The 25,691-nt window shown below is 35.5% G+C and overlaps 1 protein-coding gene across 1 annotated transcript in view; it reads right to left on the bottom strand.

Moving 5' to 3' along the window:
- Window positions 1-25,691, bottom strand: part of ADGRV1 (adhesion G protein-coupled receptor V1) — a 564,199-nt gene that overhangs the window by 493,719 nt on the left and 44,789 nt on the right. The window contains exons 5-16 of the mRNA XM_043593538.1: window positions 23,423-23,527; window positions 22,518-22,631; window positions 19,881-20,446; window positions 19,071-19,341; window positions 17,847-18,176; window positions 10,654-10,830; window positions 8,062-8,285; window positions 3,805-3,931; window positions 3,522-3,707; window positions 2,591-2,771; window positions 1,695-1,858; window positions 489-612 (exon numbers count right to left, since the gene is read on the bottom strand). Coding sequence (XP_043449473.1) covers window positions 489-612; window positions 1,695-1,858; window positions 2,591-2,771; window positions 3,522-3,707; window positions 3,805-3,931; window positions 8,062-8,285; window positions 10,654-10,830; window positions 17,847-18,176; window positions 19,071-19,341; window positions 19,881-20,446; window positions 22,518-22,631; window positions 23,423-23,527 — 2,569 coding nt within the window. The remainder of the gene's footprint in view (window positions 1-488; window positions 613-1,694; window positions 1,859-2,590; window positions 2,772-3,521; window positions 3,708-3,804; window positions 3,932-8,061; window positions 8,286-10,653; window positions 10,831-17,846; window positions 18,177-19,070; window positions 19,342-19,880; window positions 20,447-22,517; window positions 22,632-23,422; window positions 23,528-25,691) is intronic.

The following is a 25,691-nucleotide window of genomic DNA, read 5'->3' as shown; positions in this document are numbered from 1 at the left end:
TACAATGAAAACTAAAAACTGTCTAGAGTCCCCAAAGAGACTTCTAAAGAAAATTAAAATGCAAAAAATAGGGAATCCTTAATTTACAGATCCAATAAAGATTAGTTATTACAGTAAGTGAGCATCCATTAGGCAAACAATACCCAGACCCTGAACTGGCTACATTGTGTACTGGAAGAAGTTTCGTGAAGAGTGCTCTTTACTGCACAAAGGCAAAAGAAATACCTTGGAATCTGAAGGCAGAGGGAGAACAAAGCTAGTAAAAACAGTACTTGTTTTATTTTCTTTTTCCTTCCGACAACCTTTAAAAACATTTCTTAAAATATCAAACAGATTAAATAATGATCATTCAAACAAATCAAGAAATCATATTTAAATAAGCATCAGTTGTGCTTTCTTGAAAATGTTCAGTTAAAAACGTTACTGAAGACATATCTATCTACTGTTTAAAAAGATGTGAAGTCACTCAAAAAAGACAGAAATACCACCTGCAAAATAAATGGGGTCATCATTTCTTCTAATCCTCAGAGTTGCAGTAGTTCTATTTCCTATTTTAGCTCCTCCAGTGACATTAAGTAGAGTGATGGTGAATTCCTCCATTTCCTCTGGAATCTTGTGGGAAATGTTATACATGTTTTAAGTCAGGTGATTTGCACAAACAATTCTATACTACAGTCCTAAATTATTTTTTATCTTTTAAAAAATGACTCTATTAATGGCAGTACTAACGTTCACTGCCATTTGAGGCAGAAGCACCCTAATGATTCAAGTAGGATTCAGACCCAAAAAAACATTTTAATATGCATTTCATCCAAACAGCCATTTTATTCTAACTCATAAAATTCAATAGAAATTCAGTTATTTTGTTTTATATATGCTAAAAATATAAATACTACACAGCTCACATTATTTCTATAAGAAGATATGTGTCGTTTACCAAAAAAAAAAAAAAGCCAGAAAAATAACTTTTGGATGCATTTAGAACAGAGGTCATAATAGTAACAAGAGTGTGGCTAGCTCTCAAAGGCCTCTCACAAACCTTACTGAAGCTTCACCCATAAAGACCTCATTCCCATGTCCTACCAAGATGAGATTCCCTACCATCTCTGAGTCTATATAAATCCATAGGTGAACACCATTTCTCTTTCATTTCATCCATGCAAGCTAGTGTTCTCTGCATCCTAAAATGGAAGCATGTTGGAAGTCTTTCTCTCAAGGAACAAGCCTGAGGGAAAGTAAACAGCCTTCGTGACTGTTTAAAGCACAGCTCAGCTCAGAAAAGTCCACTCCCATTGTTACTGAGTTCTTTCTCTTCACTACCAATAACATGAGCACCACTCTGGGTCCATGATCCATCTGGTCCTTTGTTCCGATTCTGAGAATGCACCAAGAGCATACTTAATAGATGGTACACCCTTGTCTTCAAAGGCCCAAAGCACAAGCGGCACATTTAACCTCAACCTAACCTTGACACCTGTGCATGTTACTGGCAACCGTGAGTTCTAAGAGTTAAAAATGCCTTCAGGGAAACAAAAAGTATTTCTCTTTTGGTGTCTATTCAGACATTATCATGCCTGCATTCTTTCTGACATATCTTCATGACAAGATGTATTGCCAGATGATTAATTATTAAATAAAAAGTAATTATTAAGCAATGACAACACATAAAGAGAGTTAATATATGCAACATTTACCTCATCTGGAAGGGAATAAATGGTGATATTTTTCGAAAATTCCTGATCTCCAAAGAAAATAGTCCCTTGGACAGGAAACACATCTTGTGTAAAGTCTGGACAAACCACCCATGATACACTAACAACACCAAAGTTGCCTCGATTTCTTACTACATCATAAACAGCTGTGAAATACAAATGTGTATAATATACATGAATATATATTGAACGATCATAAAATAAGTAAAGAAACTGCTTAAAAAACAAAAGTAAATATAAGACCTCTTTTTAATAAAAGCCAATCATTTGCTTACATGGGTTCAAAGTATGTATCTAAATGTGGTAACCTAGTTTTCTTTCTGCAGGTATAAAATTTGTGCAATAAATGGACTTGATCTTATTTACCACAGTTCGGGGATTTAAAAGTCATTCACCACAGGGAACAAAATGGTGATTAATCAGGTTCACCTATCATAAAGTTCTAAAAGGATATTTGCTAAAGCTGCTAGAGGAAGCTGTACACTCAAAAGTAATTTTTTCACCTACACAGACGCTGCTCTAAAAATAAGCTCCTTCTCATTTCATGCCACTGCACTTAGCTCCCAAGCACTAATTCTCAGTTTTAAAGTCTCTCCTATTTGAATCCTATCGTTCGGATTCTACCACATGTGGTTAACTGAAATCAAAATATAACTGAGACCATCATTATCATTACATCATTATCATTACAATACTAAGGTAAGAAATAAAAATAGGAATCCTAAACGTCATTTTTAAAAACACCAATGTCTGCACTACATGTAATTTTAAGGCAGATGGACAAGTAAAAATAACTATTTGCTAAAGAAATAAAATAAAAAGTGGTTAATTTCCTCTTTAGTAAACAATACTAGAATATGAGAAGCAGAACATATTACCACTATAGGTATCGTCTCCTTTACTTTCATTGATCATAACAATTAGATCATCAGAAACAAACTCTATAATCCCATGAGGATCGTCGTTTTTTAGAATTGTTATGTTGACAATCGTGGCACTTCCCAACTTGCTTTCCCGTTCACCATGGCTGCTGAGGACCACCCAGTAGTGTTCATCCAACTAAAGTGAACATGTCAAATTAGGAAAGATATAAAGTTCAAAACTTCAAAGCAAATAAAATACAGATAATCAGAAATACTACTACTACCTATTTTTCAGAAACATACCACTCACTGAGAAAACAGAAGAGCTACTATTATTTCTAAAACAATTGTTTAACATTCTCCTGTCGGGTAAGGGAGACATCAGATATAAAAGTACATATTATCCAAAAAGAGAAAAGAGAAGCCATGAGACTATACTGAAACAGTAAGAAGGCTTGGACATATCACTGATGATCTAGTCATTTAAACTAGCACATGTAAATAAAATAAAATTAATTTCAAAGCTACATACACGCTGGTGTGCAAACATGCTGGAACAATATGTGGTTCCATTAATACAAAACTTAACTTTATTTCCTTTAAAAATGTGATTTTACAGAAACACTTCAAACCCATATCACTACACGTTCAAACAGGTTACATACAATAAGGCTTAACATAAGTAAACTTATGAAAACCAATCACTGAAAGTTTCAGACCATTTGGTATTTCTTTATGTAGGACAAACATGCAATTCAAAGTTGAATGAATCTTCTTTTGCTTTTTAAACTTGTTTTTCTTTTCTTTTCCAAACATAAATACTTCTCAATCTTTTCTTGCTCACTTCCATTCCTCTATCTCCTTGTCAATGTTCAAAATATCTACACTCATAATGTACTAGATACTATCAGCTTTCCACAAAAGCACAAGAAAAAAAATCCTGTACCTCTGGTATCCCATCCAATCTTGATAACAATGTGATTACGATCTCTCGTTCCCCAGGTTTAAATTCTAGCACCCCTGTGTTTCCGTAGAATTCATTGCTATCTCTCGGTTCTACTCGGTAGTGTAGAAACTGCTTAACCAGAGCTCCCCTGGATCGGGTGATATGGAGCTCTACAGATTCCCCTTCCTTAAAAAAAATGAAAATCCACAAAAGTTCAAATCCATCAAGACTGTTCTCCTCAAGTTGTGAGTACAGAATAGATGGAAGTTTCTCTAATACTTACTTTTATAACATAGGGTCCTCTAGATGTAGGAGAAAATTCAAAAACTCCCCCAGGATCATCATTTTCCAAAATAATTAGGTCACGGCTAGTATATCCAGATTTTAGCACTTGATTTTCCACACTGACCCTGTAAAAGGCAAAGGGGAGAAAAAGGCATCCGCCACCTATAATCTTACTTCTCAATTTTGTAGCCTTACTTATAATATTTATAACATTTTCAGAAAATGAATATGAATGTTACTAGGAGTTAAACTTAAACTGAATTAAGTGTATTAAAATCACTTAGGATCAAAATAGTTTTACTCATAACATTTATGGAAGAATTTCTATTTCTGAATTCTTTATATCTTTCATATTTGACTGAAATCGCATGTTGCCTAAGTACACCAAAAATACAGTAATCAAAGGCAATAAATATATTTTTATAAAGTATCAAATCTAGAAATTTGTTCACAGTTTTAGAAAAATTTAATTTGTAACATGTAGTTAGAAAATATATTTAAATAAAATTGTTTTGACTTTACATACACTTGAATTTTTTTTTTAAATAACTCAAGACATTAGATTATACTAACTAAATAAAAGTTGGGTAACTGCATGGACTAAAGCAAACCACACAGATAAAAAATAAATGAAATTATGATTAGATTTTAGAAATATTTTGTGACCTTTCATATGGTTCTATTCACTTCAATTTTAACCTCATAATTTTTTGTTATTATATAAGAAAATATAGGACATACACCAAAAAATATGGAATAGAATGGAACTGAGATGTATGACTTGGTAAACAATTCCAATACATCTCTCAAAAGAACATATTTAAAACCAGATTATTTTTTTCATTTCTGGTTTTTATGTTCAATGTGTAATTAGAATGATCAAAGGGACTGGGAGGCAAGGCTCTGGGGGTTTAAAAGCCAGCATACTCTGAGAATTCTCAATCCTGCAATCTGCTCTAAACCTTCCCAAATGTCACTGTCTGCTAAACCAAAAAGTACTAATGATCAGACCTCAAAATTACAATGAAGCCACAATTAATACGTAGAAAAGACAGCTCACTTCCTACGTAAAAGAGAATCAGAATTAACATCCTTCTCTAGCTTTTGGATATCGGACAACCAACACCTAGCATACTCATGGCCACAGAAGAGACAGTCCAAATAATAGGACAGCTATTTGTTATATTGTTAATGCAGTCATATGATTTTCATAACAAATCTGCCCATATTTCATACACGCTCCTCTTACCATTAGAAAATGAAACTACACACAAAACATGCACAGGCATCAAGCAAAATTTCTCAAGACCTGTGGTCATGCAGAACCACGCAGAACCACAGCCTTGTCCAAAACAATGGCTGGAAAAGCAAAAGGTTGAAAAACCAAAACCAAAAACCAAAAACAAAAAAAAAAACCCAGTCATTATTTTGTACACTTACCCAAAAAACACGACAAACCTTTTGGTTTCTACCCTGTCAACACAGAAAGAAGTATGGGAGGGACGAAAAAGGAGACAGAGACACCATTTGCCAAAATCTCACTAATACTGCTAGGAATTTGAATGACAGAGTAAAAATAAAGCTAAAGAAAGCCTTTCGTTTTTCCCCCATGAGCCAGTAATGTACACTTTATGGGAATTCTGCACATTGGTTTCTTTGCTATTGACAAATGCTAGCAAGAGGTTCAGCAGTTCCCACTTGGGAAGGATGACCCCATGGCCAGCCAGCATGTCAACACCCATTGAAGACATTCCTTTCCAGGCCTGCTCCAAGGCGCGGAGGCCTGCCAAGCACTGTGCATGCTCACAGACCGCAGCAGCTGAGCAAATCTCATTCAGCCTGACTTATAATTACTTAGTAGCTTTAATGAGGTTTTTAAAAAAACAAAAATCTTTGTCCTCAGATCTAAAGCCAACTGTTCTTTGAAAAAATTAAAACTCTATAAGCAAAGAAATACATACCTTTCCCATTTGCATAGAAATATATTCAAGAAGCCATAAGACAGCAGTTTATCTTTTAATTTTGACAACTATTACTTACAAAGAACTTAGTATCAGGAAATCTAAATACTTTCAAATATACAATGTATTGCATTTTCAAACAGCCTCAAAAAACACATGTCAACATGCACAACACAAGGGCTTCATTTTTAAAGTCAAATAACATTGTAAAAATGGGGTTATACACCACATATACAAAAAGTTTTCTGAAATAAATTGGAAAAATAATGTCTTTTCTGATTTGGGGAAAACTAAACAGTAAAACATTTTTTACCTGATAAGATATTGAAAGCATCATAAACTGTTTAACTCCAGAGCAACTTTTATCTGTACTACAGAGAACTTGTATTTGACTTTAGAGAAAGTGTATAATGTACCACAATAAAGTGTTAATTATTTTTGTTGCACTATTATATCATAACATAATAATACTTACTACCATTCATTCTTTCATTTTAGTTTTGTTAAAAATTTGCAAAAGTGAGATGGAGGTTTTGGTAAAATATATTATTTCCAATCAAAGATTTTATTCTCATATTTATTTAATTAAATATGTCTTGGAACACTCAAAGGTACTTTGCTCATTCTTGTTCATGCACAACTAATACAAGTAAGCACTAGTCGCTAATTGAATTAAAACATTTTAATATAAAATTGAAATAATTTCCTGTATTTGAAAAGAGAGGAACTAATAATTCCTGAAATTCTCTACTCCATGATTTGTACTTCTTGTGTATTGTTTTTGCCGATGGGAGACAGAGAAATAAACACATAAAAATTATATTTAATTAAAGGTTTATATTATAAAGTTAAAATTGACTATTTTGATGGAATTATAGTCACTATAAACTTTCAGAGATGAAATTTAAATCATTCTTTAAACATTTGGCCAAAGTGGAAACTCATTAACAATTTCTATGAACTGCTATATGTCTGGTTTATAACTGCTGTTCATTTTCTTTCAGTTTATTTTTGAAGACTGTCTATTGATTTAAGAAGTCCTCAAACCTAACTAAGAGAAAAAGAATGTAGGTGAAAAAATAATCATTTTCAGTTTTCATTTACATTACGTTTCACTGATTTTCTTGAGTCATTTGAAATACCTTTCCATAAGATTTAATGTGAAATACGTATTTAAAACATAAGTCATTTGGACAGTGTGAGTGTTGCATTTGGTTGTTGCTTTTTTGTTTGTTCACTTTGTTGTTGTTTTGTTACTTTTCACGTAAAAAAGTACACATAAAACGGTTATGAAAACAAAATGCATAGCAGACATTCTGTAAATTTATTCCGTACATTCTTATTTTTCCTCAACATAAAGAAGAGCTACTAATCAGGTTTATGGAATATGTTTACGCAAAATACCTACAAAGAAAAACCTAATGGTAAAATATAGAGGATCAGGGCTTCCATAAAATAATGATTACTATTTCACTCCTGATTCATGTAATATAAGATAATGCCAATTAAATTTATCTGTGAATTTTATTGTTTATAAAATATGAATTTTACAAAGCCCTCCAATCACACTAACCCCCTCTAATATGTATCAACTTTAATATAGGGAATTACAGTACATAAGATTGATCTTGATTTTTTTTAATTAACTGACATCAGTTAAATACAGTATTCTTTTTCATTTTTGGAGATTTTTTGAATTGCTTAAAAAAAATTCTCTTTAGTAGACTGTAATATTTTCCTAATACCAATTATCCACTGAGAAATATTAAGTAAATTCTCATTATTACAGAAGAATACCTCTTAAATTTGTACTTTTGATTCTTTAAAAATATAACTACTACTTAGCGTTCACATTCTATGCTAAAAGAGAATTTAATTATATAAAGATTAACGCTTTCTTTTTACTCACTCAAAATAAAGCTCTAATCCTCTCCCCTGTTGAAAATGAAGCCAACAGAGCTGTCTGCTTAACCTAACATTTTAGATTTGTTGCTGCCTACTTTTTTAATATAGCAACATATTAGCTATGCTTATGATGTATCTGATACCTTTCATAAATTTCCCCTGTAATGTTTCCTCATAATGAATAGCAGGGTAAAAGTTCACTATGTCATAACACTCATAGTTGCATCAACAAAAAACAAAACGTCAGAAGAGGAGCAAAATGTTATCCACTCAGTTTTTTCTTTTTACTTTATATGGAGGAAATAATTAAAACAAAAAATTATTTCAGAGACCTTGAACATATAACATATACATGTTACTAAATAAACATAAACTAAACGGGTTATTACCTGTCTAGAGAAAGTGTTACCGTCTCATTCATTTCCGGTGTATCATCAGCTTTGACGGTAATGTTGATTGTTGTGTCACTTTGCCCAGATAAAAACACAACAGAGCCATTAAAGGGACCTATATCGTCCAGGGTCACTGCTTTTGAATTAAAGCCAGAGGGCTTCAAACTCCAATAGACAGTAGCCTGGCCATCAGTTCCATCTCGATGTAAGGGAATGTAGACCTTATACAAAGAAAAAAAAATGGAACAATTTCTTCTGAAACATATGCTAACAAATTATATAAGCTTTCAGTTAGGGCACGCACATGTTATTATGTGAATTATGAATATATGCATTCTGCATAGAGAAGCCAACTATTAGATGACATTAAAAATACAACTGAACAAGCCTTCTGTTTAAGCATAAAAATAATTTTAGATATAGCTAATTCTTATTAGTATTTGCTAATCAAATTTATCTACGAAATTGCTCCCACCCAGAAGTATCCCTAACCTGGGATTTGTCTTAATAAAAAGAAAAATATTTTAAAAGTCAAAAAATCATGAAAAACAGAATAATCTGCCTGAAGAATACATTTCCACTGCAGTTTCTCTGAAAAAAGAATTAACGTAGTATCACAATATAAACTGAAAAATGAGCTTTTGTAAGTAAAACTAGAAAATTATGTGAGAGGCATCCTAAAATGATGAGGGCAAAAATACAAAGTAATACCAGAAATAAATGTTTCTAACCCACACAATAAATGCAGTAGAAACAAAATCAGATACTCAAATCATAATTCTGGGTTACTCTGGACAAGTTACTTAACCTCCCTGACCTCAATTTCCACAAGTGAAATGAAGCTAGAGTTTCCCTATTTTGTAAGTTTGTGGAGAGGATTAGAGTGCCTCTCCATTGTAGGATCTAAATAAAGGATATTATAATAATTCTGAAACAAATTATATTTGGTAGTTTTAAGTGTAGTAGATTTCAAATATACACAATAAAAGGATAAATTATAGATAATGATAAAGTTTTTTCAAATAAAGAATATAAATGAATACTTAATGGTAGATATGCCATTTTTTAAGCCCCTAAAAAAAGTACTTTCTTTGTTCTTTGCTTTTTTAATACATCTCATCTTGAAAAATGGAAGATATTTTCCTCACTAACCATTCTGCTAATTTGACTAGCAATAGTCAGGGCTGGAGACTAGGGAGCAAAATAAGATATTTAGGGAAGACAAAAAAAATTAACAGAGGGCTGAGCCTTTTAATCACCCTGAAGAATGGGTGTGGCCTGGGCTACAGATGAAACACAGAGAAACAGAACCAAGGGAAATTTCCACCCTTTCTGTTTCCCAGAAGGAGAAGAATTCAGGTTCATAGAGCCCAAAATTTTCCCTCAAAACTTACTTCTCTCAAGGGAAAAATATGAAATGGTACAATGACAGATGAATGAAAGAAAGCAATCCACTCTTTAATTTTTTTTTTTTAGTTTTTAGAAGGAAACAGAATATTAAGAAAAAATATAAAAAATCACAACCATCTTAAAAAATTAGCTTCTCTGCCTATTTATAGAATGAAATATACAAACAAAGGAAGTTGCAGACACCCCATTTTGACATGAGGCTTTGATAACAAAAACAGTTATCTTCTTTTCTGATCTGAACCCCAAACTACTTTAAATCAAACAGAAGTGTGAGAGACTTGGAAAGGGTCTCAGGGATAGACTGTGACTCAGAAGATGGTAAAGCTGAAGGTTAGAGCCATCCCTGGATAGACGGCAGGAAAATTCAATTAGGGTAGGGAGCAGGTAGGGGTGCTGAATATATGAATATGCTTTTGTGTGTGTGCGCATACACAAAAATTTACCCATATATATAATATAAAATTCCTAGGATTTGGCATTCCACTACTTTACCACCATCACTTCCATCACCAAGCAGAGAACCCAAGGCAGCCACCCCAGTGCTGCCCCAGGAGGCAAACATAAGGAATGCTAAGAAATGGAACAGGCCAAGGATACCTGAGGTACACATGACTTGGCAACAAAAAAATATATTTGGCTATCACTCTGTCAAATGTCATAGCAATACCTAAAAGTAGCCATGTCAAAATACTCAATTCTGGCCATGAGCGATTAATTCTAATTTTATTTTTTCAAATATGGCAAAAGATGATGGAAAATCACATCCTCATCAGTTATTTATATCAAATGACATATTGAAGACTTGCTGTAAATGCTGGTGCTTTTCAAGATCTGTTGCTTTTGGGGGCGCCTGGGTGGCGCAGTCGGTTAAACGTCCGACTTCAGCCAGGTCACGATCTCAAGGTCCGTGAGTTCGAGCCCCGCCTCAGGCTCTGGGCTGATGGCTCAGAGCCTGGAGCCTGTTTCCGATTCTGTGTCTCCCTCTCTCTCTGCCCCTCCCCTGTTCATGCTCTGTCTCTCGCTGTCCCCAAAATAAATAAACGTTGAAAAAAAAAATTAAAAAAAAAAAAAAAAAGATCTGTTGCTTTTGTATGTTAATACTAAAAAAAAAAAAAAAATAGTGTCTGTGCATTATCTCAAGACTCATTAGGCCCCATCAATGAGAACAAGCCTACTTACCACTTCAGCAGCAGAATCTTCTGGTTCATGCAAAATGATCGGAAGGTTGCTAATGAAGCCAATTTCTCCATTTGCAATGTCCGGAGTAACCGCTAAAGAAATATTTTGGATTTTCCCAAATCTAGGACTTATAGGTGGGATTGGGGGAATTATGTTCACCAACTCCACAGTTTCCAACTATAATAAACAAAGAAACAAACACAATGAAAAATTTTAAAGAACAGAAATTTTTAAATTGAAAAAAAAAAGTCATAATAGCACGGGGCACCAAAGTAAATACGGCTAAAGTTCACAAATAAACTTGGCAATTTCACCTCCTCTTTCATTCACCATCCTATTTCAATCTCCTGCACTGGCTTCTTGGGCTCTTTTTGCTCTTCAGTTATTATTCCCCAAGGTTCTTCCTAAGCCCTTTATCTTATAATTTCATACACTCTCCTTAAAAATCCCTAGATCTCTCCTTCAAATTCTAAATCTTTATAATCAACTGTCACAGGACATCATCTAAATGTCACACAGACACCTTATAGACAGAATGTCCAAAATAGAAATCAGTATCTCTGTTCCATGTCCCGTCACCACTAACATCACCAACACTGCCATCTTCTTTACCTCCTTATCACTTATACCCAACTATCTTGACTTTAAAGCCAAATAGAGTTGCCCATATCTCATTCTTCTCTTCCACTCACCACACCTGCAATCAGTCACCCACTCCCCCTTCCCTGACAGAGAAAATTCAGTATCAGAAGATCATTCAGAACTCCAAATGTAACTTAACATGTCTTTCTGTTCAAAGAAAAACAGCCTACGTATAACACAAATTATCCCTGTATGTACTTAATGAACATGGCCACTAGAATAACTTTCATGGTGTTCTTCTCATCTAGAATGGCCTCTCATCATCTCACAAGTCCAAAGTGCACCTACTCTTAAACACCAGTCAAATCTCCCTCTCTTTCCAGAAGATTTCCTGGTATTTACAGTCATCTTTATTCTATCTCTTTCTGAATTTCTACTATTAACCTCACTAAACTTAGAACTTTATCATAAATCTCACATGTTTCTTGCTCATCATTTTATGCACTCCAGACTTTTACTTTCCAGCAAAGTCCTTGTGAGTCTGTGGTCTTCTCAGCCTTTTCCCAGCCATGACATAGACCCAAAACTGCACTGAGACACAGTAAATGTTTGTCGACTCATCCCTCCAACACAGGATGAGCTCTATAGGAATCTTGGTATATTACAAACCTTCAGCATCTTAATATTCTAACTTTCCAAAATTCAGCTGATCAACCCATGCAGTGTTCACTTGAGAAGTATAGGAACAGACAATCACTACAAGACTGGAAAAATCATAGAGATTTTAAGTTGAAAAGCAATTTTGAACTTAGTAAGACATTATGGACCTCCCACTCTATAGAGCCCTCTGTTAGGCTTTGTAATGTGGAAACGATGCGAGTAAGTACCACCAGAAGAGACTTGCAATTTAAGATGATTTTCCACAAGTGGACAGGACTAATTCTGATCCAACATACAACCTCACATTTTATGATAAACAATATATATTTTATAGAGCAAAAGTAAACGCCTTTTTTAAATGTCATACATTTTGTTTTAAAAATCACATACAGGAAGACAAAGATAGGAAAAATTACATATTTGGTAAATACGTCATTTGAGTAAAAGAAAACAAAGAAATCAGATTGACCAATTCTCCCGCAAATATGGTATGTAGACTAATTCAAGTAAAATAGAACATGTAAGTATACTGCATTTACTTTATAAAATAAATACAATGTAAAGGTAAACAGTAAAAGCCACATAACTGTCATTCTTTCTAGAGAAAAGGATTATATATGTGCACATATAAATTACTATTTATCTTAAAAAATATCACAAAGAAGAAACACATAAAATTTATATATTTGAATCACATATAAATATAAGTGCATTGCTTGAAGGCAAAGATGTTTCTAAAATATATGGCCATGTGTGAGTCAGCATGTGTTTGTAAATGAACAATCTCATTCCCATACGCTCAGAAAGAGCTAAACTAATAATACTGTTTATATCAAGAAAAAAAACTCAATGTATTTTTCCTTCAAAACTTTCTAAAAAGAAGGAAAATAAGTCATAGCTTACATTTACCAAAAAAGCTACAGAATTCATTCTAAATATAATATTTTTGAAAACACAAAGAAAGAAGATATAGAAGGCTATGAAATGAACTGATCCAAAGGAAAATGCTAATTTTCCAAGGCTTATTTCCTAGTCTCTAAGCCTTTTTGTCTGGGTTCCTTAAGCATCTGCTAAATCAAACTGCCCCATTCACAAAGAGTCGTTCTTTGCTTTCAGATGGTTTGCAACTGGGACAGCACATTAGCAAACCCTAAGCCTGCCAAAAGTTGTATCTCAGACTAATGTACTCAGCTGAGAGGGTTGGTGAAGAATGAGGAGCTCATGTCTCAGATTCTCCTTTCTTCACTTTCATTCAACTTTCCACACAGAGTCTGATGCCTCCTATTCTTGAGTTGCTCATCCATTATGTACTATACAAACTATACAACCTTCTAAGTTCCACCAGCCTTCCACAACCTACAGCTGTTTTGAACCTTGAGGAATTGTGTCCGTGACTAATAATGTCTCTTTCGCCCTATAGTGTTAAATTAACTGTCTGTGCTGTAAGACCTTTTGTTTTTTAACTGAATACAGAAGAGATAAAGAATTGAGTCTGGAATTAGTGGTGCAAACAGATTTCTAAACTGGCATCACCAAAATTCAGACATTATACACTTCTTCAAGCTTTTCCTTACTTTTTAAGTATCATCAAAAAGGAAATTCTGTCATGTTCGTATGGAAAGATGAAAAATAGCTTGGATAATATCTGATCCAGAGAACGTTCTGAATAAGCTTTTGCTTACAAAGAGATTTTCTGCAGGTACTTGGATAGAGATATTGGATATTTTCAAAAGACTAAAAGCTTACTAATATTGGCACAGACCCTATATAGATATAGGGTCTATAACACAGTAAAAAACTAGTTTTGAGGAAGCATGAGGAAAAAAATCAGAAAGCTAAAAAGGGCACAGAAAAGTTGTCTACGACTCAAGATCAACTTTACTGCATCATCAGTCCCAAACTCAACTCCTGCCACTACACTATTACCATGATGCCAGGAGGACCAGGCCTCCATGAAAGCAAAAGTAACTGTGTAAAACTTCTGCTCATTTCACTTGGGATAATAATTCGGTTCACATATCATTTGTGCCCTGTGCAAGACTGGGGGCAGACAGAGGGAGAACTGAATACTGACATACACTGAAACATATGTTATGAATTTAAATGTTTGTGTTCCCCCAGAATTCACATATTGAAAACCTAATCCCCAGTGAGATGGCATTTGGAAATGGGACCTTTGGGAGATAATTGGGTCATGGAGTAGAGTTCTTGTGAGATTAATGACCCTATATGAAGGGACATCAAGGAGCTTGTTTCCTCTCTCTCTGTCCACTATGTGAGAACACAGCAATAAGACACTATTAGTCTGCAAACCAGGAAGAGTGCTCTCACCAGACGCTCACCATGCCCAGCACCCTGATCTCCAACTTCCCAGACTCCAGTACTGGGAGACATTTATTTGAAATAAATGTCTGCTGTTTAAGCCACCTAGTCTACGGTATTCTTTACAGAAGCCTAAGACAATGTCTATTAATAAGAAAGCTCTGAATCCAGACAACAACAGCAGAGAAGGCAAAGGACAGAGTTCACCCCAAAAGTGAAAAAAAAAACTCCATTAAATTATGAAATTCTTCTTGAGAGGTTATTATCACCCAGAGACTCTTGAAAACTCCTAACTTGGGAAAATACTGCCCTAAGCGCAAGCTGGTGAAGTCAGTATGTATTCCAATCTATTGGGACCAATTTTAAAAAGTTGTGACAGGGCGCCTGAGTGGCTCAGTCGGTTAAGTGGCCGACTTCGGCTCAGGTCATGATCTCACAGTCTGTGAGTTTGAGCCCCACGTCAGGCTCTGTGCTGACAGATCAGAGCCTGGAGCCTGTTTCGGATTCTGTGTTTCCCTTTCTCTGACCCTCCCCCATTCATGCTCTGTCTCTGTCTCAAAAATAAATAAACGTTAAAAAAAATTTTTTTTTTAAAAGTTGTGACATTTTTTATAAGGCCAAACTCACAGCTTTCTAAATGTATCTCTAAATGTGTTCTAGTAGCTGCATTCTTGTCACTTTAACTTCTTGTTCAACAGGGCCAGGGCCACAGGCTCAACCGTGCACTCAATCCACTTCACAGATCCAGACCCCTCCCAGCAATCTGGCCAGTCATATCACAAAAGCATCCCACAAGCCAAGGGGAGGCAGATACAACTGTATATAAGGCCATGTTCTCCTCACCCATCACTCGAAGAGAAATTCATGGGTGCTCCGAAGAATGCATTATCCTCATAGACAGAAGTATGCACCACATCATAAGTACCCCATTTTGAGGGGACATAAAATAATAATAACAATAATAATAATAATAATAATAATACAGATAAACAGGCAGACTGTCATACCACTAGTGACAAAATTTCTGGGAATAGTGCCAAAAGGTCTCCCTCTGGGTGGGTACACATATTACAAAGAGGCATCCTCCATATACTGATAAATCATATATCTCCATAACAGGTAACCTAGACCCCTCCACCAGGAATCCTCAAGAAATACACAAACAATGGGGTGCTTGGCTGACTTAGTTGGAGGAGTGTCCAACTCTTGGTTTCAGCTCAGGTCATGATCCTAGGGTCCTGGGTTCAAGCCCCAAAATGGGCTATGCACTAAGCGTGTAGCCTGCTTAAGATTCTCTCTCTCTCCGTGTGCCCCTCTCCCCTGCTCGCATGCATTCTCTCTCTAAAATAAAAAATAAAAAAATTTTTTTTTAATTTTTTTTTAACGTTTATTTATTTTTGGGACAGAGAGAGACAGAGCATGAATTGGGGAGGGGCAGAGAGAGAGGGAGACACAGAATCGGAAACAGGCTCCAGGCTCCGAGCCATCAGCCCAGAGCCTGATGCGGGGCTCGAACTCACGGAACACAAGATTGTGACCTGAGCTGAAGTCGGACGCTTAACCGACTGAGCCACCCAGGTGCCCCTAATTTTAAAAAGAAATACACAAATGGGACAAGCATGAGCAGTGGCCCAGCTTAAAAAAAAAAAAAAAGACAAAAGTCTTCAGAATAAAAGAGCTATCCCACCAAGTGCTAATAAGCAAGGTGGGACACAACCCTGCAGAATTCAGAACACCAAAAACATTTAAAAAAGCCTCCAGAGATAATGAGCAAGTTACCTAAAAAGGTAAATAATGTCTTTCCCCTCAAATTTCTCATCAACAACTGTGGAAGCTAAAAGACAATACTTTCCGAGTGCTGAAGAAAAAATTATTTTAATCTAAAAATTTCTACCAAGCCAAATTATCAATGTTGAGTTTGAGATTTTGTTTTCAGCTGCTCAAAGACTCAAAAGTTTACCTTGCATATTCCTTTTGTGCACATGTATTTGAGGAAGATATACTACAACAAAACTAAAACACAATTCAAGAAGGAAAAGGCAAGAGATCAGAAAAATTCAGGAGCTCAGTAAAACCCATCCCAAGCAGCAGGTGTGAAGCAAGCATAAAAAGCAGTTAATATGGCTAATCTCACCATCCAACATATAAGACAACTGGAAGCTATAACATGGTAAGGATGGCATATAGGAAGACAGCAATTACTAATACCAGAGAAAGCAACAATAAACCACAAAACAAACTCTAGGCAAAAATATGAAACCAGTTTAAAAAAAATTTTTTTTCAACATTTTTATTTATTTTTGGGACAGAGAGAGACAGAGCATGAACGGGGGAGGGGCAGAGAGAGAGGGAGACACAGAATCGGAAACAGGCTCCAGGCTCCGAGCCATCAGCCCAGAGCCTGACGCGGGGCTCGAACTCCCGGACCGTGAGATCGTGACCTGGCTGAAGTCGGACGCTTAACCGACTGCGCCACCCAGGCGCCCCATGAAACCAGTTTAAATGTGCATGATTCAGAAAAAATTAATGGAATATGCTATTTCATTTGATATATATTTCGGTTAGCAAAATGTGTGGTGACACAGGATTATAAACTCTTTATCCATCCATTCATACTATCTAATTCTGTATTAAATTTATTTACATAACCAAAATTTGATAAGCACCAATTTTATTGTTAATTTTCAGATGCAACCAAAACCAAATGCATGGAAAATGAGCCACAGTATCACAAATGAGTGCAGATTTTTTAAATTTTGGCAATAAGGGGCGCCTGGGTGGCTCAGTCAGTTAAACATCCAACTTGAGCGAAGGTCATGATCTTGCAGTTCGGGAGTTCAAGCCCCACATCAGGCTCTGTGCTGACAGCTCAGAGCCTGGAGCCTGCTTCAAATTCTGTCACTCTCTCTGCTCCTCCCCGGCTCGTGCTCTGTCTGCCTGTCTCTCTCTCTCAAAACTAAACATTAAAATAAATAAAATTTTGGCAATAAAATAATATTTTGGCTAATAAAAATTAAGAAATAAAAATAAAACACAACATGGAAGAATATGTTATGGTGCCCTAACTTCTTATTATTAAAGAGATGAAAAGCCAGAGATTGCATCTATAGTTAATAGACAAAAGAATCAGATTTCAGTATATTATTTAAAAATATCTACACAATTTTTCTCATATTGCTTTTTTATTTCTGGAATGCCTTCCCTGCAGCAGCCATCATGAAAAACAGTATTTATCCTACAAATCCCATTCCTATGTCACATTAGTCCAAATCAACTCCAAAGAATGGCAGATCTCTCACTCTATCTCCCCATTCCCTGGCCCTTCTTCATTAAACAATCTGTGTTACTCCATTGTGTCACCCATTATATTCTGACCTGCATTTCAAGTTGGTGTACTTTTATTATCACTTGATTACAATATTAACTTTAGTAGGATCCTTGTTTTATTCATCCTTATATGGCTTGGGAACAGACACAGTCTCTCTTTGGATCCCCTCAACAAAATTTAGTAACCAATGGTAGAATCTAAACCATAAATAAGGGCAAGATAATGTTCAGTTAACTCTCTCACAGAGACAAGTACACGTGCAGGTTAGCCAAAGTTTAAACTGTTTTAATCATTAAAATACCTTTACTAGAAAGTGGGCCCCATTTTGAAGGAATGCATCATTTCTTATTGGTAATTTTGTAGTAACTTGGGTTTTCTGCTCTGGAAAAATGAGGTTATTTCTCCTGGATGTATTTAAGATGCCATCTTTTGCTCGCAAAGGGTCTACAGCTCCAGCAGGAATATAAAGTGCAGAATAAAACATGTTCACATCTCCTTTGGTTCCTCCTAGTCTTGTAAAACTCAGGGATAAATATCGTTCACCCGGGCTACTTTCAATCTTCTGGTGTTCCATAGGAAAAAATATTATTAGGCCATAAACATCATCACTATCCTGAATGTAGAACAAAAGCTGCAGATAAAAATAAAATATTAAAGTACAGAATTCTCACATCTGACAACACCAAACTATTTATTTTCTAGGCTATTCTGATTTTTAGTATTTATTTACAGATCATGTCTAAAGATGGTCACTTTTTATATGTAACAGAGTAAAATATGAATCAAAAACAGATTTGAGGGGCACCTGGGTGGTTCAGTCGGTTAAAAGTCTGACTTCAGCTCAAGTCATTATCTCGTGGTTTGTTGAGTTTGAGCTCCACATTGGGCTCTGTGCTGACAGCTCAGAGCCTGGAGTCTGCTTCAGATTCTGTGTCTCCCTCTCTCTCTGCCCCTTTCCCACTCACAATTTGTCTCTCTCAAAAATAAATAAACACTGGGGCGCCTGGGTGGCTCAGTCGGTTAAGCGTCCGACTTCAGCTCAGGTCATGATCTCGCGGTCCGTGGGTTCGAGCCCCGCATCGGGCTCTGGGCTGATGGCTCAGAGCCTGGAGCCTGCTTCCGATTCTGTGTCTCCCTCTCTCTCTGCCCCTCCCCCGTTCATGCTCTGTCTCTCTCTGTCTCAAAAATAAAAATAAAAGGTTAAAAAAAATTTTTTTTAAGAAAAAATAAATAAATAAATAAATAAACATTAAAAAGAATTAAAAAAAATAGATTTGACGACCTTACTAATGTACTGTTCATAGGATCTTTTTGAAGAGTGAACTTCTTATTTACAGAAGAGACAATCTTGAGCAAAAGAAACAAATGTCATTTCCAAAACCAGTGTTTCTCCTGTTGTATCAAACTAAACATAAAAGTGATTTGCGCATCAAACTAAGCATAAAAGTGATTTGTGTGACCAAATTCTTTGGCTCCTCTGTAACACAGAAATATTCACAGAAGTAAAACATAACAAGTGATCTACCTCTGCTGGTTCGCTCACTTCTGCACCTCCTCTTATAGTATGAGGCAGAATCCGAAGTAGATAAGCTTCTGCCTCTTCCGGAAAATCATCATTAATGATAGTAAGAGGAATTGATGCCAACATCTGCCCTTGTGCAAAATGGAGAACTCCGGAACTTGGTCTGATATCTGCTATTACCGGTGAAGCATCACTGCTATTCCGTGTCAATTCCCAGTTCACAGAAATATTCCCATGGGTGCCACCATTCCTAACCACTGTAATGTCTTCAAATCTAGAGTTTTAAAAGAAATATATAAGGTCACATATTATACTATGTTTCCCTTAGCTAGGTTTTTCAATGTCAAACTAGCCATCAGATATTAGTAAAAGCAGAATCTTTATCACAAAGAATGAATGTTTTTAATATGAGGGGGTAGATATGTAGATATGTCCTCGGAATTTATCATAATGTGAATTCACTAAATTACTCTGAAAATAAGAAAAAACAGCAAAACCATGGTGAAGAAATGGCACAGTTTGGCACTATGTCCAACACCACAAATACTAAATCTTGGAATAATATATTCAAATAACGTATTATTTTAAAATAATAAAATAGGGGCGCCTACGTCAGTTAAGCATCTGATTCCAGCTCAGGTCATGATCTCACAGTTCATGGGTTCGATCCCCACATCAGTCTGTCTGCTGTCAGCACAAAACCCACTTCAGATCTTCTGTCCCTCTTGTTCTATGCCCTTCCCCCCTACCTTTCAAAAATTAAAAACATTTAAAAAATAAAATAAGTGTAGCAAGGTTTAAAATCAACCATACCTTGATGTTGTATCTTCATCAATTACCACTGTCCTTTCAAACAAGATACTGTTGAATGAGAGGACTCCATAAGGTTTGTCGTTTGGCTTAATTGTGACTTGCACAGTAGAAGGGCCTAAGAGCACAGCATCTCCCTGCAAGGTATCTTTTAATAATACAACATGAAATGATTCAGAAATCTCTGGAATGGTGTCATCAACTATGTGAAATTTTAGGTGTGATTCATGAATAAAAGGTGGAAAAACAATAGTTGTGGTTGGCTGAAGATCAATGAAATCTAAGTCCTGCTGGGCATGTGCTGTTGAATTCCCGGTTATAACAACATAACTGATTGAAACTTCGTATTCATCAGATCCAATCAGATTCCCACTGTCATCTTTCCCACGAACCACTGGAATTATGAGTATGTGATCTTCCTCGGGTACCAAATAAACACTTTGAATGAATCTCACAGGACTATCATTTTTCTTAATGATTATCTCAACTGAGCTCCTAGAGATGTTGATCTCAGCTCCTCCTTCTACACTTTTCAGTTGAATCAAAAATATTTCATCATTTTCTGGTACCTGTCAAATAAATATAAACAGGAGCAAAAATATCAATAGCCAAAACATCTGCAAAGAAACCAAAGTATACAAAGTCACTATGTTTCAATACAAACATAGAAACAGAAATATTTTAACTGGAGGGAGGAAACAGAGAGGCCTGTTTAATAGCTATATATTAAAATATTTTCCTAAGTTAAATAATATATTTTAGATAGGTAAAGAAAAGTTCATAAAGCAATTGTCTGGACAAGTATTAAAGTATAGGTATATGTCTTTAACTTTGACCAATCTCTACATAATGCTAATTATATGACAGTAAAACTGGACATAAAATTTTACTCGTTTTATCAGATTAGTAGAATCAAAAGCAGCATTATGGTAATCTAATAATAAATATAAGAATATCTAAGAAGCTGCAATAATATTATAAATATATAATATCTAAGAATCTGGAAAACTACATTAAACATCACATACAAATGGTTAGTTTTCAACCATGTGAATTATTCTTGCTTCTCTCTAAATGGTTTCTAATTCAAGAGGTAAATGTACGAGACCAATCATGATTTCCAAAATACACATCATGCCTCTCTGGAGAACAAGTTCTAAGAGTCACTATCACGCAAATGTTCACCTGGTTAAAGTGAAACTTTTTTTTGCAACTGCACAGAAATCCTAGGGATTTCTTCTTCAGTATACTGCTTGAGCTTTTTCTATAAATTCTACATGATGGTTTGATATACATACACATATTTGAATGATTGCCAAGATCCAGAGAATTCACACATCCATCACCTCACATAGTTGACTCTTATAGGTGCGTGGCTGAACACTTACGATCTACTCTCAGCAACTTTCAAAAATACAACAGTGTTTTATTAACTGTAGGTACCATGATGTACAGTATCCTCAGAAGATGATCTTCTAGGTTTATAGTTAAAATGTATAATTAATCATTGCCCTAAATTATAACCTTTCCAAGGATCTAAAAACCAAAGGTTTTTATTAGTTTACATAACCAGATCAACTAGAGTTATCAATGCCAATACCACTTCACTTTTTTCAAGGAGAGAGTTTCTAATAATATCTTCTAATTCATTTGTTTTTATACTCTTAGGATTTGTTGTGATTTGGTTTCTTGATTTTTTTTTTTTTTTTTGGAAAGTAGAAGCATGGTTATAAATTCCCAGCTATTCTCTCTTCTTTTTTCTAACAATACTAAGATTGTTTCATTAAAAGTTATGTTTTCTCAATCGTGTCTCAGCTTTTTGGCTAAGATCAAGTGTAAAAGTTATGTTTTCTCTCATTTAGCTCACGGAGATATCCTTGCACATTATTGTTCAAAATCAATTCTCTCCCTAGTTAAGTTAGCTATCTCATTTATCTCAATCCTTGGTAGCTTCAATGTGAAATGTAAAAATAACTAAAGCTTTCCCATGAATGTGAACATTTAAAATATCCAAACAAGGGGTGCCTGGGTGGCTCAGTCAGTTAAGGGTCCGACTTTGGCTCAGGTTATGATCTCACAGTTTGTGGGTTTGAACCCCATGTCCAGAGCCTGGAGCCTGCTTCGGATTCTGTCTCCCTCTCTCGTGCTCTGTCTCTCTCTGTGTCTAAATAAATATTTTTAAAAATTTTTTAATTAAAAAAAATGTTTAATTAAAATATCTAAACAAAAGGATATCAATTACAGTAGAATTTTCTTTGCTTTTATAGTAAAATACTTATGCTGGGTAGGTAGGACTATACCTACTCAAAACTGCAATCACTAACAAAAAACAATCATCAAGGTTTACCAAATACTTAAGTTACTGTATTACGTGTGGTTGCCAGTTATATTCAGGTTCATCAGCTTTTATATACACAATTATGAAATAAATAAGGTAAATATTTACCAGATATCCACCAAAATGGCTATTTATAGCTAAAGTATACACTAACTAGTTAGTACAATACACTAGCTTTACATAGGACTAAGTTCTTGAATAATTTCAAATACTGAACACAATTTAATGCTTGACATAATGTTCTAACATGTCTATACTGCAGACAGAATCTCTGTCCCATTGAAGCATTTATATTATCTCACCTCATCGTCAAGTACTGTCAAGTTATAAACTACTGTTGCTCTGCCAGGGGGAAAGGTGATATTTCCTTTAACTGGGCTCAAATCTTCCTCAGGTGGATTTGGGCCACCCTCTACCTGAAAAGAAACACATAGTACCATCCATAAATGCAAAATATTTCACTAGAGTAAGAAAGCATTATTGTGATGTTAAATGACAAAAATCTGGTTTTTACTTAAAAATGTTTTATAAGAAGAATTATAGAAAACTGTATATAAGTTTCCCCTTGTAATTAATAGTCAAGGCCTGTAATTATAGATATGGACTGTAATCACATTAAACTACATGATTTCTAAGAGTTTTCTCTTTTTTATTTTTTCAAGCCATTATATTAAACCTGAGAAAAAATGTATTCTTCCATGAGAGGAAGGTATTCAAAATTGGTAAATTCTCTTAAGTCATAGAATCACATGGCAATTCCACCAGTGACTGTTTAACACTGGGCAAGTATTCAGCAACTACAAGCAGCACTTTCCCCATCTTTAAAATAATCATAATAACATACTAACAGGCTAGATATAAAGATGTAATAAAATCATTCCTTTTGAAAAGTACTTAAGTACTCTGTGCCTGACCTCTTTTAGGTGCTAAGGATACAACAGTGAACAGGTAAACTCCTTACCCACAAGGACCTAACATTTAATGAAAGGAAAAACTGATAAAGAAATACTATTTTTCAGATGATAAGTATTATGGAGAAAAAAAACTAAGAAGGGCACGGGGGAGACTGAATTCTGAGAAGAGATGCTGTTTATACGCTTAAGATTCTCTCTCGCTCTCCCCCCTGCCCCTCCCCAGCTCGCTTGCTCCCTCTCGCTCTCAAAAAATAAAAAAAATAAAAAATAAAGTGATTGCACAGTACACTTACCTCAAAAGTCACAGTGACCATTCCATAAGTTCCTTTTTCTCTGATGAGAGTAAGAGGCACAGATTCATTTCTGCCCCTAGGTTCACTCACTGTGATTGAAAAAGGCTATCGGGAAGAACAAAGACAAATCAGGCACTCATCAACCAGAGGTGGAGTGGTGCAAAATATTACCTTAGAATACTAAATTTCCACAGATAAATTAATTCACCTGGTGCCCTGAGAGTGCTGTACTTCCTAGCATTAATTAGGTGTATCTAATAAAAATGCTAAAAAATAATAGTGTAAAGGGAGCATAAAACTAGTCAGGCAAAAGTTTTAAGTTCTTGTTCTGGTTCCATCAACTAGCTGTTCTGCTGAGGGACCGTAAAGATTATCTAGTTGAAAGACAACAATCTCAAATGCCCCAGAGACCCAAGAGGTCACAAAAACGAGTTGCTTCTCCAGATGAGAGCAGTTCATTTGCAACCACCCACTGGAAGTACCACCCACAGGCCTTGCTCCCAACCACTGTTCTCTCCTCAGTGGTCAGCCTATCAGCGAAAAGCAGAGAACTGCTAATGATTTCAGGACATGATCACTGAAGCAAAGAAGAAGCCAGGACTTCAAATGCTGAAACACTCTGGCTTGGCTGCCTGAAACTCCAGCTAGAAGAAGAGGAAGAGGGAAGCAGCCAGGTGCATGGTAACCAGGGCAGCAATGCCCATCTTTCCTGGTGACACCAAGTCTCAGTGTTCCCATCCATAAACAGGGATAGGAATGCCTGTCCCAAAGACATCTAACATCATCAGTGCTATCTTCATCATCAGTATAATCATCATCCAGGCCAGGAACCAAATCCAGCCTATTTACTAACTACTGTGAGCTCAAAAGCTAGTTAATTTAATTTTAACCACATGATGCAGGTGCCCAGTCAGAGGCTGCCTGGCAGCACTGTGACCACAATAGTCAGGGACCTGTGACCAATGCAAAAGATTAGGATTCATTCCCAGAAGCTAAGACAAAAGAAGAAAATAAAAGAAAAGAGAAAAAGAGAGAGAATAAAAAGAGAGAGAAAAAGAAAGAGAGAAAGAAGAGAAAGGGAGGATGAAAGGAAGGAAGGAAGGAAACTTTAAACAAGTCAGTATGAGGATAGTGGGGATAGGTTGCGAGTAAATATAAAAGAAAAGAGAAAGACAATAAGGAGAGAAATTAAGCAATTAAGTGAGCCTGCCTCATAATTAACTAATAATTCCCTATAATTTAAATAGAAATGACTGATTAATTAATTTAATTAATTTTGTATATGACAATATAATGAAGGTCACAAAATGTCTACTACATTGATATTATCCACATATCTTTTTTAATAAAGATACTGCAATTAAAAGATCATATTTATCTATAGCCCACCTTGTTTCAAAGATAATTTAAGGTACTAAGAAAATGACATACATTCTACCAACTGCAGCAGCAATCTAAATTGGAAAATAAATAAAAAGCTGGGGAGTACCACATCATCTTTTAGTAATGATAATTAGTAACATGATTCAAAAAGACTCCATATCAGGAAGGTTATTATAGTCTAAAACTTCATGGCAAAATCCAATTGTACTCAAGATAAATTTTGTTTTATTTTAGGAGCTGGAAACAACTTCTCTCAGTGGGGGACCTAGCTTGTGGGTTTGTTTCTAAAGATAAAACTCTATGAACACAGAACTGGTCGGGAACATAGGAATCTGGCGATCAGAGAGAATAAAATGAACTGCTCAGCAAAACTAAGGGGGATGACAAGGAATTTTAACCTTTAAGAAATATTAATAAATGGGAAAATCTCAGTGTAGGGATTGAGTATAGAATTTTTAAGAACTATGTCTGCTACTGAATTTTCAGTTTACTGTAGGTTTTTCCAGTATTCTTTCAATAAGTTTTTCTCATCTCCCAACTTTCAGAGAAGGCTGACAAACAAGATTTTCTTTAAGAGGCAGCTGAGAAAATCAAGCAAAAGGGACTAGATTACAACATCTGCTACAAGACTAAATGTTTGTGTCCCCACCCCCCGCCAAAGTCATGTTCAAATGTAGGAGCAGGGCCATTGGGGTGATTAGATCATGAGGGCAAAGCTCTCAAATGGGTAAGTGCCCTTATCAGAGAGATCCCAGAGAGCTCCTTGCCCCTTCTACCTTATGAAAGCATAACAAGAAGACCCCTAGGAAGCAGGCCGTCACCAGACACCAAATCTGCTAGCACCCTGATCTTGGACTTCAGCCTTCAGAACTGTGAGAAATACATT

The sequence above is a fragment of the Prionailurus bengalensis genome, chromosome A1, assembly GCF_016509475.1.
Source record: "Prionailurus bengalensis isolate Pbe53 chromosome A1, Fcat_Pben_1.1_paternal_pri, whole genome shotgun sequence".
Taxonomy (NCBI): Eukaryota; Metazoa; Chordata; class Mammalia; order Carnivora; family Felidae; genus Prionailurus; species Prionailurus bengalensis.
This window is presented reverse-complemented; position numbering and strand designations above follow the sequence as displayed.